Here is a 13,495-nt window from a genome sequence, read left to right as displayed (position 1 = left end):
CGTTGAGCCTCATCTAAAAGAGAGGGTTATTATGTGTGGTGCCACTGGTTTAGCGACCCCCATTACAAGAGCTTTCAAACATGGTTTATTGTTGTCTTTTCACATGCTGCTAGTGCTAACCCCCCCGCAGCTTCAGGCCTGACTAGTTTTAACACCGAGTGCTGTGCACGCCGGGCGGCGGCCAGGCCATGCATGAGCCCACAGACATCACACTAACTTCTGACCTTGCACGTTATACAGCAAATAAAGGTGTGAAAGGAATCGAGGGTTTTAGTGCAGCGACCTTAATGATAGATATTTAGAGGCGTTTGTTGTGTTTTTAGTAGCGCACAAACTAGAATTAGCTTTTCAGAAAGAGTTTTCTCAGCATCTTGACCGTTACCACCTTTATTCTCTGTATTTTCCCTTCCTGCTATCTCTCCATTCTCAGTTCACAGTGTGTGTAAGTATCCAAACCTTTTCTCTCTCTGTCTCTGTATTTGAGAGTAACTCTGTGACTGTGTGTGTGGATTTGTGGCAGTAACTTGGCATGATCCAACCTTAACGTTTTTTATTGTCTCGGAAGACGTTTTTTTTTTTTTTTTTGAGGCTTTGAAAGCTAATGTGTGTCCCTGACGTTGGTGCTAGGCCCCCAGCAGCCTGCTGGACGCCCTGGAGCAGCACCTGGCCTCTTTAGAGGGAAAGAAAGTCAAAGACTCGACAGCAGCCAGCAGGTAGGTCTGCTCCGTCTCTCCTCACCACATCTGACTCACCTTCTTTTTCTTTTTTTTCTCATTTATTAGTCATGTATGTGTCATAGTTTTAGAACAAGATGACTGTAACCATGTTTCCATCCACACATTTTTATTCGCATCGTATTAAAAATGCCTTATGGAATCAGTAAAATTTGATTAAATATCAATAAAAAGTTAATATGGTCGATATCATTGGATTTTGATTGATTGATTGAAGTGTTTTTTTCGAATATGAAAATAGAATAATAAAAAAAGAGAATAAGACAAAACATTTAAACATGAGATACAGAATACATATTCGAAAAGGAGTGAGAAGAAGTAAAACTTATAAACTCCCACCCGTCTCCTTATATATATGACTAGTTTAGTTAATTAGTTTAATAAGGGACAATGTGCAATTACATTAATCATTTAAAGGAAAAAATGAAAAGATGGTTGCACCAGATTAAGCTCCCAGCTAATTTCCATCTGTAGTCCCTACACATAACATAAAAGTAATAAAATACACAGAATACAATATATTATACAAAGATGAGGCATAAACAGATACAGATTGACAATGGACAACATTTAGACAACAACATGACTAACTAAGATCCTTGTCTAAACATATCTTATGTTACGAAATCATGAATATAATTTACTTATACACACTAATTATACATACATACAAACATACATACACATCCCCACATACTGTACAGATAATGACCAGTATAAAAAGATAAAAATAAATAAGCGCAGTAACTTTTCTATCTTCTATTTTGCGATTTTGTACAAAAAAGAATGGAAACACCTTAAATTGCAAGAAAACAATTTGATACATGATCGCAAAACGGCACAAGACGCCATTACGCACGGCTTTTTATTCGATTTGAAGGTCTCACACTTATTCGCATTAATATTTTTATCGATCTTCAGATGATTTGATTGACATGTGGATGGAAACATGGTTTGTGTTGGGCACCGTGAGGCGATACAGGCGATAAGAATACCGATGTCCAGTTGTTTTTCCTGTGTTGACCCCATGTCTTCTGGCTCTGTCCCTTCTTCTTCCTCCAGGGCCAGCACCCTGTCCAACGCCGTCTCCTCCCTGGCCAACACCGGCATCTCCTTCACCAGAGTGGACGAGAGGGAAAAACAGGCGGCGCTGGAGGAAGAGCAGTCTCGCCTAAAAGCATTAAAGGTACATTCTCCTGACTCCAAATACATTCCTTTGAACTCGGGTCTCTTCAGGCCAGAGCAGCTCTGCCCAGCGGGCGCTGCATACTGCAAACTCCTTAGTTGACATTTTTGTGCTGTGGTTTAGCGGGTGGGAGACGGTGGCTTTGGGGAAGTCTGTTGAGGAAGCTGCTTTCTTTGGGAGTGTTTTTCTTTTTTTTTCTGCTAAAATCTCCAACAATACTCAGCCTTTGTGTCACAGTGTTCACTCCAGTCCTGATTATGTTTGGCATGTCAGTGTGCAGCTCCACTGACATCTGCAAATGAATTTCATTTGTATAATGGCAGGCTCTGTGTAGTTTTGATCACAAACAGTGATCGGACTGAAAAAAAAAACTAAACAATTAACAAAAAAAACACCTTCTGCTCAGCTACAGCAGTAGTGACAGATTTTTGAAGTGCTTGGACATTCCTGTCATTTTGTGCTTTCTCCTCGTAATTTCCTGTCTTTCTTCTTTGAGCAGCTAAAGTTAAACCAACACAACAGTCTTCAGAAAAATATAATAAAACCTTTGCAAGAAAAGAAAAGAAACCATCAGTATTTGCCTGTTGGTAACACAAACTCTGATTTGTTTAAGGAGCAGCGTCTGAAGGAGCTCCAGAAGAATCCTGGTGCAGCAACCACCGACTCCTCCCCCATCTCCTCAGTGGGTGGAACCATCAACTCAACTGCTGCCATCGACCTCTTCTCCACCCCCAGCTCCACCAACAGGTGAGTCCACGGTAACTGCACCCAAGGTTCAAGGTTTGTTTTATTTTACAAATCATTTTAAAATACAAAATACAAATTCAATTCACAATATACAGTAGACATGATCTTGTAAAAAGGGTAACCCCAGAAGCTTCTGTAGCTTATGAACGGGGGCCCAGAGACATCAAAACAACAATATAGTATATTATAACAATAACAATTCCTATTTCTAACCTACAATCTAACCTAACCCTAACCATCTAAGGCAATTCCATCAGTACAAAGAGTTTATGGTTCAACACAATAATGACACAATATCAACACATCAGGCACAGGTACATGAAACAAAAAACAGCAAACTGAGCTTGATTTAGACATAATTTAGCAGCAGTTTTTGTTTTAAGTTCCAAGTCTGTGGTCCTTTGTACATTTTAGTTTCCGTCTCTTTCCCTTTATAAGTTGTTTTCCCAAACGCCTTGACTGGGGCGTCACACCAGATAAATGTTTGCACCTATGGAAGAAGATGGTTTTATATATAGTATATACTCTATATAGAGCTCTGGAAAAAATTAAGAGACCACTTCAAAATGATCAGTTCCTCTTTTACTTTTACTATTCATAGCTATGTGTTTGAGTAAAATGAACACTTTTGTTTCATTCTATAACCTACTGACAAAATTTCTCCCAAATTGGAAATAAAAATATTGTCATTTAGAGCATTTATTTATTTGCAGAAAAAAGCAACAGGTCAAAATAACAAAACAAATGCTGGTGTTTTCAGACCTTGTATAATGCAAAGAAACACAAAACAACACAACACTACTTTTCAAATTTAGGAAGAGTTTAGAAATCAAAATTGGTGGAATAATCCCAATTTTTAATCTTTCTACCTCATTCAATATTTTGGAGTGGTCTCTTTATTTTTTCCAGAGCTGTATATACTGTAGGTTTTGTTAAAATGTTCAGTTAATAATTAAATATTAGATCAGACAATGTCAGTGTTTCCCAGCTGAAGTTTTGAAATTTTAAGAAAAAGAAAACAGTATAAATTCATTGTGTTTTATGTCAGCTGGTGTGTTGGTAGATTCATGTTGATGAAATGAGTTGGAGGGACGATTTTAAACACAAGTAGAGTAGTTTATTTCATAATAACTGTGTTGTGAAAATGCTTTCACAGGACCTTGGCTCTCAGAGATCAGATCAAACTTTGATCCCGTCCTGAAACTGGGACACTGCTGCTGTGGCACTGATAGGCAGCACAAGAAAAGGCAATAAAAAATAAAACTGTTGTGCTGTTGATGCAAATAAGGTCAACATAATAAAGTATGTAAACACAACAGACTTTGCTACCAGAAGGAAAAATGGAAAAAAACTAACTATTTTTAGGTTATTCTGAGATGCCAAGGAGCTGCAGTTGTGTTGTGTTGTGTTGTGTTGTGTTGTGTTGTGTTGTGTTGCTTTCTTCTAATAGCAGCAGAGGTGAAAACCTAATAATGTTTTGTCAATGAGTGACTGATTAATGGTCCGTCCCCTTCGTTTCCCTCCAGCACGTCCAAGGGAGCCAATGACCTTCTGGATCTGCAGCCAGCTTTCCAGCAGCCGCTCCCTCTCTCCACCAACAACACATGGGGAGGTCAGAGCTCCAACACACATACACACACTCAGATCTAAATAGATACAGTATATTGTTAAAGGTGACCATTTAAAACCCAGCACCCTCTGCTTGTTGGTTTTACATCTTCAACCACAGTTGGTGTTTTACCTTTTCTGTAAAACATCAGCCGAACGTCCCACAAACTTACTCATTCTGCTTTCTCATGCAAATGAAGGGCAGAAAAACACTGTCTGGGAACATTGTAATACCATTATCGTAGTACTGTATTAGATAAAATAACTGATTAAATATGTGAATCAAATGTTGCATTTACAATGTCAGATCATACGGTTGCCCATAAAGTTGGAAAAAATTTATTTTCAGACACATTCCTCTTTTTATTCATATTGTAAAGGTTTTTGATTTGATTGAAGTTTATTTTGAATATACTTAAAAAAAAAAGACAATAAGACAAAACATTTACCATGAGATATAGAAATTCATATTCGAAAAGGAGTGAGAAGAAGTAAAACTTGTAGACTCCCACCCCCTCTCCTTAAAAATGAATACTACTTAAACCTATCTAATGTTACAAAGATTGATTGTGGTTTAATTTTCACAGTGATATGTTTGGAAGGGATTGAACAAAAAAGAATAAAATCAAGAATAAATCATGAGAAGAGGTAAAAAAAAAGATAAATAAAAACTTGATGGGCAACCGTGTATATATATCTTTATATATATGAACTGGTTTTACGTAGCTGTGAACCAGCACCAGCTTAAACAACAATACGCCTACATTTGCCTGTTAGATTTTGATTCATTTGTTACAAGGTTAAAAAAGTATGACATATACCGTAAGTGGCTGCAGAATGTTTTGCTACAACATCACTGTACCTTAAGTACATGATAACACTTGTGCATGATTTGCCTTTGACACAGCCCTTTAGAAAATGTACACAATGTAGGCATTGAAGTCCTGTCCTCTAAAAAGCCAATAATGAGCTGAATGATGCATCAGCAGAGATGTGAGCTGATTCACTGCACACAAGTCGCCTCACAGACAGTACAAGACAAACCGAGTCTTGTCTTAAGATGATAAGAAGGACGGCAGAGCGACGTGTTGGAGAAACACTTCTATAGATGAGCTATGACACAAAGACACTTTAAGTTTTATTCTCTTTGACTGTCTGCAAATCTGATGTTAACATGTAGCACATAATTTAAAACAAAGACAGGTTAAACAAGGTGCAGGATTAATGGAGTATGTTGCGGGGCAGCTGCTGCTGTGATTAAGATAAAGTGTGAATCAGTGAACCACAAGTACATGACCAATGAATATTTGGAAGATGCCCCCACCCACCCAGAATCGATGCATCATTTATTTACAAGTGCCAACTCTAAGGCGACTTTATAAATCCTCGCTGGGGAGCAGCACTAACATTGGACCTAGTTCCAGCAGCAGCCTTATCTCATATCTTTATAATGCTGTGTGCTTTTCACTTCAGTCCCTCTATCAGACACTGTGTAAATACTCTAGTTGACACACATAACAACAAGTGTTTGTCATTTTTAGATAATAGATTAGGCCACATAGTTCATTTCTTTTTCATTTTAAGTAAGCTGAAGTGAGTTTGTCATTTGTAATGCAGCGGAGAGTTTATCCAAAATACAAGTCAATGCACTCAGGCCTGACAAACACTTCAAGATTTTAAACGTTTAAGTTTAAAATCTTGTTCTTAAATGGACTTTGGAGTGATTTATAATGACATTATCATGTATTACCATATATGGATGCCTTGTTCCAAGTTTGCACTCAACTGCATGTAATCACAAAACAGATTATGCAAGTTTCCTCTGGCTGACACAGAGTCTAAACCTAAACACACACAGCTCATTTTATCGTGCTGAACTCTGCCCGTCCTGATGATAATAATAAAAAAACCTGTGAACTAAAAACTGGTCTTGATAAAGCCGATCACCTGACCTGAGATCTGGGCCAATCAGAGCATTGCAGCAGAGTGCATGACATCATCCTATCACTGTCTAACCCTCCTCACCTGCATCACTGGTGTTCCCCTTCCCTTTTGCACGTCATCGCGCATGAACTTTTTCTTAACTTCTTCTCTTTTTTGAACCTTTCTCACCCTCCTCTTCATCATAATCTCTCTGTCTGTCCCCTCTGTTTTCTCGTCCTCCTCTTTTCTCCTCCTCCTCTGTCCACTCAGATCCTTTCACCTACGCTGTCGAAGCCGTGGAGGAATCCATTCCAAACTCAAACCCTTTCATCACACTACCTGTTGTCGATGTCCACCTGTCCGCGGCGTCCTCGGACGCTGGCAGTCTGTCCTCTAGGACACCGAGCCACGAAGTGTTCGGTGGGATTGTCTTGCTGCATCTCTTCTTTTCTTTCTTTCTTTCTTTCTTTTTTACTCTGCAGATTTTTTTTTTTTTTTGAACTTTTTATTTAGACATTTTAAACATTTTACAAAACATGTCCTGACATATGACTTTGAAAATGCATGTTAGACTGTACAAGAGAATGAAAGGTAATGTAAATGAGAAATATTACATAGTCATGATATAAACATTTACTCTGCAGATTTAATTTTGTTTATTTAATTAAAGGGATAGTTCAACATTTTTGGCAAATTGGCCCATTGCCATAATCCCTATAGTCATAGCAGTAGGTTCGTTACCTTTAATTGTCGGTGCAAGGTGTTTTTAGAACGGCGGAGCAGAGCCGAGAGCTGCTCAGAGCTACGCTACGGAGGCTCATGGGATTTCTTGGACGGTTTCCCTCATCAAACTCATCAAATACACAATCCAACAACTCCACAACGCTCTGGTGGACAAGTTGTGACCTGCACATTCACCACGCTATGAGATAATAACACAACGTTACCAGACAGAGTTGTTTTAGAGGGAAATACAGAGACTGCTTGATGAAAAACTGTCCCTGAAGGCAACGCGCATCAGCGGTTTTGCATGAATTTCCCTCTAAAACAACTCTGTGTGGTAACGTTGTGTTATTATCTCATAGCGTGGTGAATGTGCAGGTCACAACTTGTCCACCAGAGTGTTGTGGAGTTGTTGGATTGTGTATTTGATGAGTTTGATGAGGGAAACCAAGAAATCCCATAATGAGCCTCCGTAGCGTAGCTCTGAGCAGCTCACGGCTCTGCTCCGCCGTTCTAAAAAATATCTTGCACCGACAAATAAAGGTAACGGACCTACTGCTATGACTATAGGGATTATGGCAATGGGCCAATTTGCCAAAATGTCGAACTATCCCTTTAAGAAAGTCTCCTTCCTAGATCTTTCTGGTTGATGATTTGCTGCTGGTGATTTCACTCTGTAATTTCAAAAAGAGTGAGTGAGTGCGTAGACGAGTGCATTTCAGCGCAGTAGGGAAAGAAACGCAGGAAATGCCTGAACTGGTTTTATGGTCGGCGGCGGTCAGAACATTCAGCTTCATGACACTTTTCACATTCATCAAAGATCTGGCATGCTGCCCCACTCCAAATATTTGTTTCTTAACTAAGCTAAGGCTGAGCTCCAAATGTTTATTTTCTCATCTCTTAACATTCTTCAGTTGATGTTTCATGTTTCAAAGCCCACGATTCTTTGTTGCATGCATGACTGTCCCATCTTTATCAGCCACATTTTTTTTCGTCTAGATCATTACACCCCCTGCTTTGACTCCAGCTCTTCCCCGGCATCTGATCTTGACACTGCTGCACAGATACAGACATTTACCACAGGTACTATATGGTTTGACACTGTGACGACTGTCTCTTGACTGCTGCTGTGAATGGATCCGCATCCGCTCGGTGTCTCTTATAGCAGGGTATCCATCCGCGGGGTCTTGAAAAGTATTAAAAGGTGATAAATCAATTTGGGGAAAATTAAGAGCCTTAAAAAGTATTAAAAAGTCTTTTCACGACTTCATAAAGTCTTAAATTTTGAAGGGTTTTTTTTCAGAATTAGCTGTCCAAGAGTTTGAGTCCTAAAAAACATTGTAAAAGTGTGTGAATTTATTCATTTAAAAACAAAAACAAAGATGAACTGGTACATAAAAAAGAAAAGAAGATTGTTGTCTTTTTTTTGATAAACTTTGCCTTATCCCAGCCTATTTTGAATTCTGTAGCATCATAGTGGTCTATAGTCTTTATCACAAACTAAAACTGTTACGTTAAAAGTGTCACTGATGTAAATGGTTACAGCTTGAAGTGGCGGTGAGGTATTGAAAAATATTGAGAAGGTCTTGAAAAAGTCTTAAAAAGGTATTAAAATTAACTTCAAGATTCCTGTATATACCCTGTATAGTGAAACCAGAGCTTTCCCTCCTGATCATGTTGCCCCTCGTCCCTCCCTGCTTCCTACGAGCCTTCCGGGTGTGAGCCGGCATTGTTTTGTGCTTGTAGTTGTGTACTGCCCTTAATTTTTTGCCCCTCTGTTTAGACTAGCCATGCGATGAGTGGCGGCTTCCTCTGCTTTTGTCCTGCAAATCCTGATCTTTGTTTTTCCTCTGTAAAAAAACAGCCATTCCCACAGTTGCTTGGCTTCCTCGCTGCTCTTTCACTGCTGTGTTTTTCTGGTGTCATATCTACATAATCTTCTCCCCCTCTTCCTCCCTCTTCCCTCTCTGTCTGGTTCTTTGCGTTTCCGCTGCTGCCTGTCGTCTGTCGTCTGCTGCTGCTGTTGCTGTGTGTCAGACTCCTTCTGTGGGCCAAGCCCTTACTCCACCCTCTTCCAATCTGAGCCCCCTGCTGTAGCTGGTCTATTCAGAGGTAGGTACAGTACACCCAGGTTGATCAATGTTACAAGTCCTTATCAGAAATCCTTTTCTATTTTATTTTTCTTTTTTAAATTAAATATCAGAAAGAAAAATGCTTATCAAAGGTTCTTAAAGTCGTCTCTGAAGTGCCGGACCATCGTCCTGTCACCATGAATCGGCTTATTCAAGGAAACGCAGATCACCAGTTTCTGTGCTTTCAGTGGCCCCGGATACCAAGCAGATGCACCCTACAGAATTTTTTGTAATTTAAAGGGATAATTCAACATTTTGGCAAATTGGCTCATTGCCATAATCCCTATAGTCATAGCAGTAGGTTCGTTACCTTTAATTGTCGGTGCAAGCTATTTTTAGAACGGTGGAGCAGAGCTGCAAGCTGCTCAGAGCTACGCTACGGAGGCTCATTATAAGATTTCTTGGTTTCCCTCATCAAACTCATCAAATACACAATCCAACAACTCCACAACGCTCTGGTGGACAAGTTGTGACCTGCACATTCACCACACTATGAGATAATAACACAACGTTACCAGACAGAGTTGTTTTAGAGGGAAATACAGAGACTACTTGATGAAAAACTGTCCCTGAAGGCAAAGTGTATGAGTGGTTTTGCATGAATTTCCCTCTACAACAACTCTGTCTGGTAACGTTGTGTTATTATTTCATAGCGTGGTGAATGTGCAGGTCACAACTTGTCCACCAGAGCGTTTTGGAGTTGTTGGATTGTGTATTTGATGAGTTTGATGAGGGAAACCAAGAAATCCCATGAGCCTCTGTAGCGTAGCTCTGAGCAGCTCGCGGCTCTGCTCCGCCGTTCTAAAAATAGCTTGCACCGACATTGCCAATATTATTGCCAGTAGTGTTATTGAATTTTAGATTTTTTTTTTTCTGTTCTTATCTATTTTTTGTTTCCATATTAGTTTACAATCAGTCCTTTGTCTCTTTCCATTTGAACATCACATGGCTTTAGTTAGTTTAGTCCCAAAAAACAGTCACATTCGTAATATGAACTGACAATTCTTAGACATCATTTAAAAAGTTGTATAAAGAGTTTCCAGGTCCCTTTCATACAGACATGCAAATGTTCCTTTCAATTTCTCCCAGAGCAAAATGAATGGTTTTGGACCAGTGTGTGTCATCAGTAGTCGGGGCATGCTCTAACACGAGCACCTGCAACTCCTGTTGAGCCTTGGTGAGAGAGGATGCTGGGAAGGACGAGGACAGCGTCGTGGCACATTGAGCGGGGAGAGAGAGTGTGTGTGTCAGTGTGTGTGAGAGAGAGAGAGAGAGAGCTCACACACAGACAATAAACGCAGGCGTTTTGACATGCATCATATCCCTCCAGTGGTTGTTGGCGGATGTGGTGCTATCAGACTCAGCCTGCGGTTTCCTTATGGAAGAATGATACGGCACATTTAAAAAAGCAAGTTTATACTCAGACTGATTTATCTACAAGGGCAAGAGAACAGCTTTTGTTGATTTGTCTATATTGTAATGGTGTTTACTCATAAAGAAGGTTAAGATATTGATATTGTTCATCGCCTGATGTGGTTTAAAGGGATAGTAGCATTTTTTTAAAGTGGGGTTGTATGATCTACAAATAGCCCCTGCACTCCTCCCGTTAGCAACGCCAGCCCATAGCCCTGCCCAGAGAGGTTTTACCTGAAAAAAAAATACACAGTTCCATTGTTCGCTATAATATATTTTTTCCAGCCCCTCAAAGTGCAGGAAAAACACAGTTTTTATTTGGACCGAACCAACTGCTGATCGGCGGGCGCTAACCCTGGGCGGAGGGATATGTGAGTTGGTTAGGTCCAAATAAAAACTGCGTTTTTCCTGAACTTTGAGGGGCTGGAAAAAATTATATTATAGCAAACAATGGAACTGTGTCATTGTTTTCACATAAAACCTCTTTTAGGCCGCGAAAATAGGCCGTTTCTTTGGGTCTGTTCACAACACTGTATGTTGTAAATCTCTGGGCAGGGCTATGGGCTGGCGTTGCTAACGGGAGGAGTGCAGAGAGTCTTCTACTGCAATTTAAGTACTTAGGGGGTATTTGTAGATCATACAACCCCACTTTAAAAAAAATGCTACTATCCCTTTAATGTAACTGTTAATGTGGCTTTTTGTCAGTGACTGAAAAACAAATGGTCTACAATTGTCACTTTTCTACTTTGGGCTTGTCTTCTTGGCAGAAACAGAACTATTCTGTGTTCAGTATCTGGATCCTGATTATTGATTTTTCTTTGAATCTCTCCAGGGTTCACAGCCTCCCCGACACCGCAGCAGCCACAGAACTCACGAGGCCTTAACGTCGACTTTGACTCTGTGTTCGGCAACAACACCAACGCCAACAACCTGGATGCTTCAGGTAAGTTCTTCTACACACGCGACTTCATTCCTCACACATTTCCAAGCAGGTTTCACCTACTCAGACTCAGACTCAGTGGACTGTGTTGTGTTGAGGCTGTGGAAGTACCGATTGTGTGGACTGTGAATGTTTCTGAGCAATTCTCACATCAAATATTTAACATGGCACAAGGCTGATCTTTCAAGCAAGTCACCAGCTCCTCATTAGGACTTTTTGTTATGTGGAGAAATAAAAAGGGAAATGTGAAAGACTCTGAATTTGAATGATAATGCTTCATAACTAACACACTTGCCCAGGATCTTATCCAAGAGATGCTTTGTTGGAGAAAATCCTTCTTTTTTTTTGTCTCAGTGAGCTCTGTTTATGAATTGGTAAATGTACCAGCTATTCTATTATAATGTTATTTATCTTTAATTGTCAAATATATTCTCATAATGACTGGAAAACAAAGGAAACCCTCAAATTCCACCACTGCAATGCTGCCATTACTGTGATAAACACACACATTTGGTCCAAGCACACACACATGAGGATAGATCTAACCCCTACAACAACTAATGAATAATGTCAAGCTCCAACTTATTGTTCAGATGCAGGTTGCAAGTTTTACTGAAAACGAACACACAGTCAGCTTCATTTACACAGCCGAAGTTATCTCAAGGCACTTTACAAATAGAGAAGGTCTGGACCTCCTCTTCACAACTGTATTTACAGAGCAAGTGCACAAGGCAACAAGTAGGAGGAAAAACTTCATTCTAAGAGACAGAAAACTTGAGCAAAACCAGACTCAGAGTTGGTTTTTAATATTTTTTTTAGTTTCTAAGCCATGTCCTCTTACATTGCCAATGGAGTAATCTAATAAAACAGTGGTGCAATTCAGTTAATGTTAAATTTAAAATCATTTCGAGACCCCTAGAACAAAAGGGCATGAATGGATGACAGAAAGTGGAACCTCTAGTACAAGATTGTACATGGAGTATTTCTCATCACTGAATATTTTTGTCTTCATGTCATGTGCTTCTGCCGTCTCATCAGAGTTATTATTGGCATGCACAGGTACTGAAAGTGATGCTGTTTCATGTGTGTCGTCTGTTTTCTGTGGCCATAGAAATCATTTTAACTGAGAAGGACTCGCACACGTCACAAAATAAATAGCAAATCCTTTTTTTTTTTTTTTTAAAGATATGAATCTAATTGATTGATTTTTTTCAGAAATACAGAAATAAATGGCTGAATAGACATGGATTTAATTAGCACCAAATGAACCCATGAGTGGAAACACTGACCTGCCACTGCATTTAACATTGTGTAACACTGACATGTTTGGGTTTTTGCTTTGTTTTTTAAGAAAATGACATAAATTGCTATTAATCAGAAATGTGTCTTAACTCAGATAAACAGTGTGACTAACAGTACCACTGGAGTGTGATGGTTAACGACTATTATAGCGTATTTACAACAACATATTGTTAATTTGACAAAGAATACATTGATGTTTCCCGATGCTACGTTCAGCTCCTTGAATCTCTGACACACCCTCACTGTTTTCCAGGCTGCTCACAAACTCAAACTCATAATATATATATATTTTTTGTCTCTTTTCCCTCATCCCGGGGTTAAAACACACTCCCTGGGGTCTTGGCTTGTTGCATGGCATATGCATGACTGGGTGAGTTGACTCAACACACATTCCTCTCACACAGTCTCTTGGCTCGATGTGCTTCTTCTCTGTGAGCCCCGCTTACTGTACTGTACATCCACTCACCACCCTCTCTCTGTATGTGTGTGTGTGTGTCTGTGTGTATTTTATGTGCTGTCATGTGTTTGTCTTTTTGTGTTGTATTGTGTCTTCACCTGTTCTGGCCCCTCCCCTCCCCTCCCTTTGTGCGCCTCTCCCTTTGATTAAGATGTTTTAGGTGGCCTCCTCAAACCCACAGTGGCATCCTCACCCAATCAGGGCATGACTCTGAACAACCAACAGCCCAACAAACTAGTGTCCAATGACCTGGACTCCTCACTGGCCAATCTTGTTGGCAGTAAGTTCCCTCCTATGGATACATTCAATCAATCGCACAACGAGCAGATT

At 39.8% G+C, this 13,495-nt stretch overlaps 1 protein-coding gene across 36 annotated transcripts in view; it reads left to right on the top strand.

Moving 5' to 3' along the window:
* The window catches only part of picalma (phosphatidylinositol binding clathrin assembly protein a), an 83,381-nt gene that overhangs the window by 20,472 nt on the left and 49,414 nt on the right, over nucleotides 1–13,495 (top strand). For 6 of the 36 annotated variants that reach the window (XM_085797072.1, XM_085797071.1, XM_085797066.1 and 3 more), the window contains exons 10-18: nucleotides 628–713; nucleotides 1,797–1,920; nucleotides 2,534–2,667; nucleotides 4,194–4,279; nucleotides 6,469–6,618; nucleotides 7,921–8,004; nucleotides 8,959–9,033; nucleotides 11,299–11,409; nucleotides 13,326–13,445. In XM_085797072.1, the coding sequence (XP_085653198.1) occupies nucleotides 628–713; nucleotides 1,797–1,920; nucleotides 2,534–2,667; nucleotides 4,194–4,279; nucleotides 6,469–6,618; nucleotides 7,921–8,004; nucleotides 8,959–9,033; nucleotides 11,299–11,409; nucleotides 13,326–13,445 (970 nt within the window). Of the gene's footprint in view, nucleotides 1–627; nucleotides 714–1,796; nucleotides 1,921–2,533; nucleotides 2,668–4,193; nucleotides 4,280–6,468; nucleotides 6,619–7,920; nucleotides 8,005–8,958; nucleotides 9,034–11,298; nucleotides 11,410–13,316; nucleotides 13,446–13,495 lie in introns of all 36 variants that reach the window. The other 30 variants (XM_085797095.1, XM_085797093.1, XM_085797088.1 and 27 more) reach the window with 13 other exon arrangements.

The sequence above is a fragment of the Trachurus japonicus genome, chromosome 14, assembly GCF_045865225.1.
Source record: "Trachurus japonicus isolate A0001 chromosome 14, Traja_1.0".
NCBI classification, from domain to species: Eukaryota; Metazoa; Chordata; class Actinopteri; order Carangiformes; family Carangidae; genus Trachurus; species Trachurus japonicus.
The sequence above is the reverse complement of the archived record's forward strand: the minus strand, read 5'-3'. Positions and strand labels throughout refer to the sequence as shown.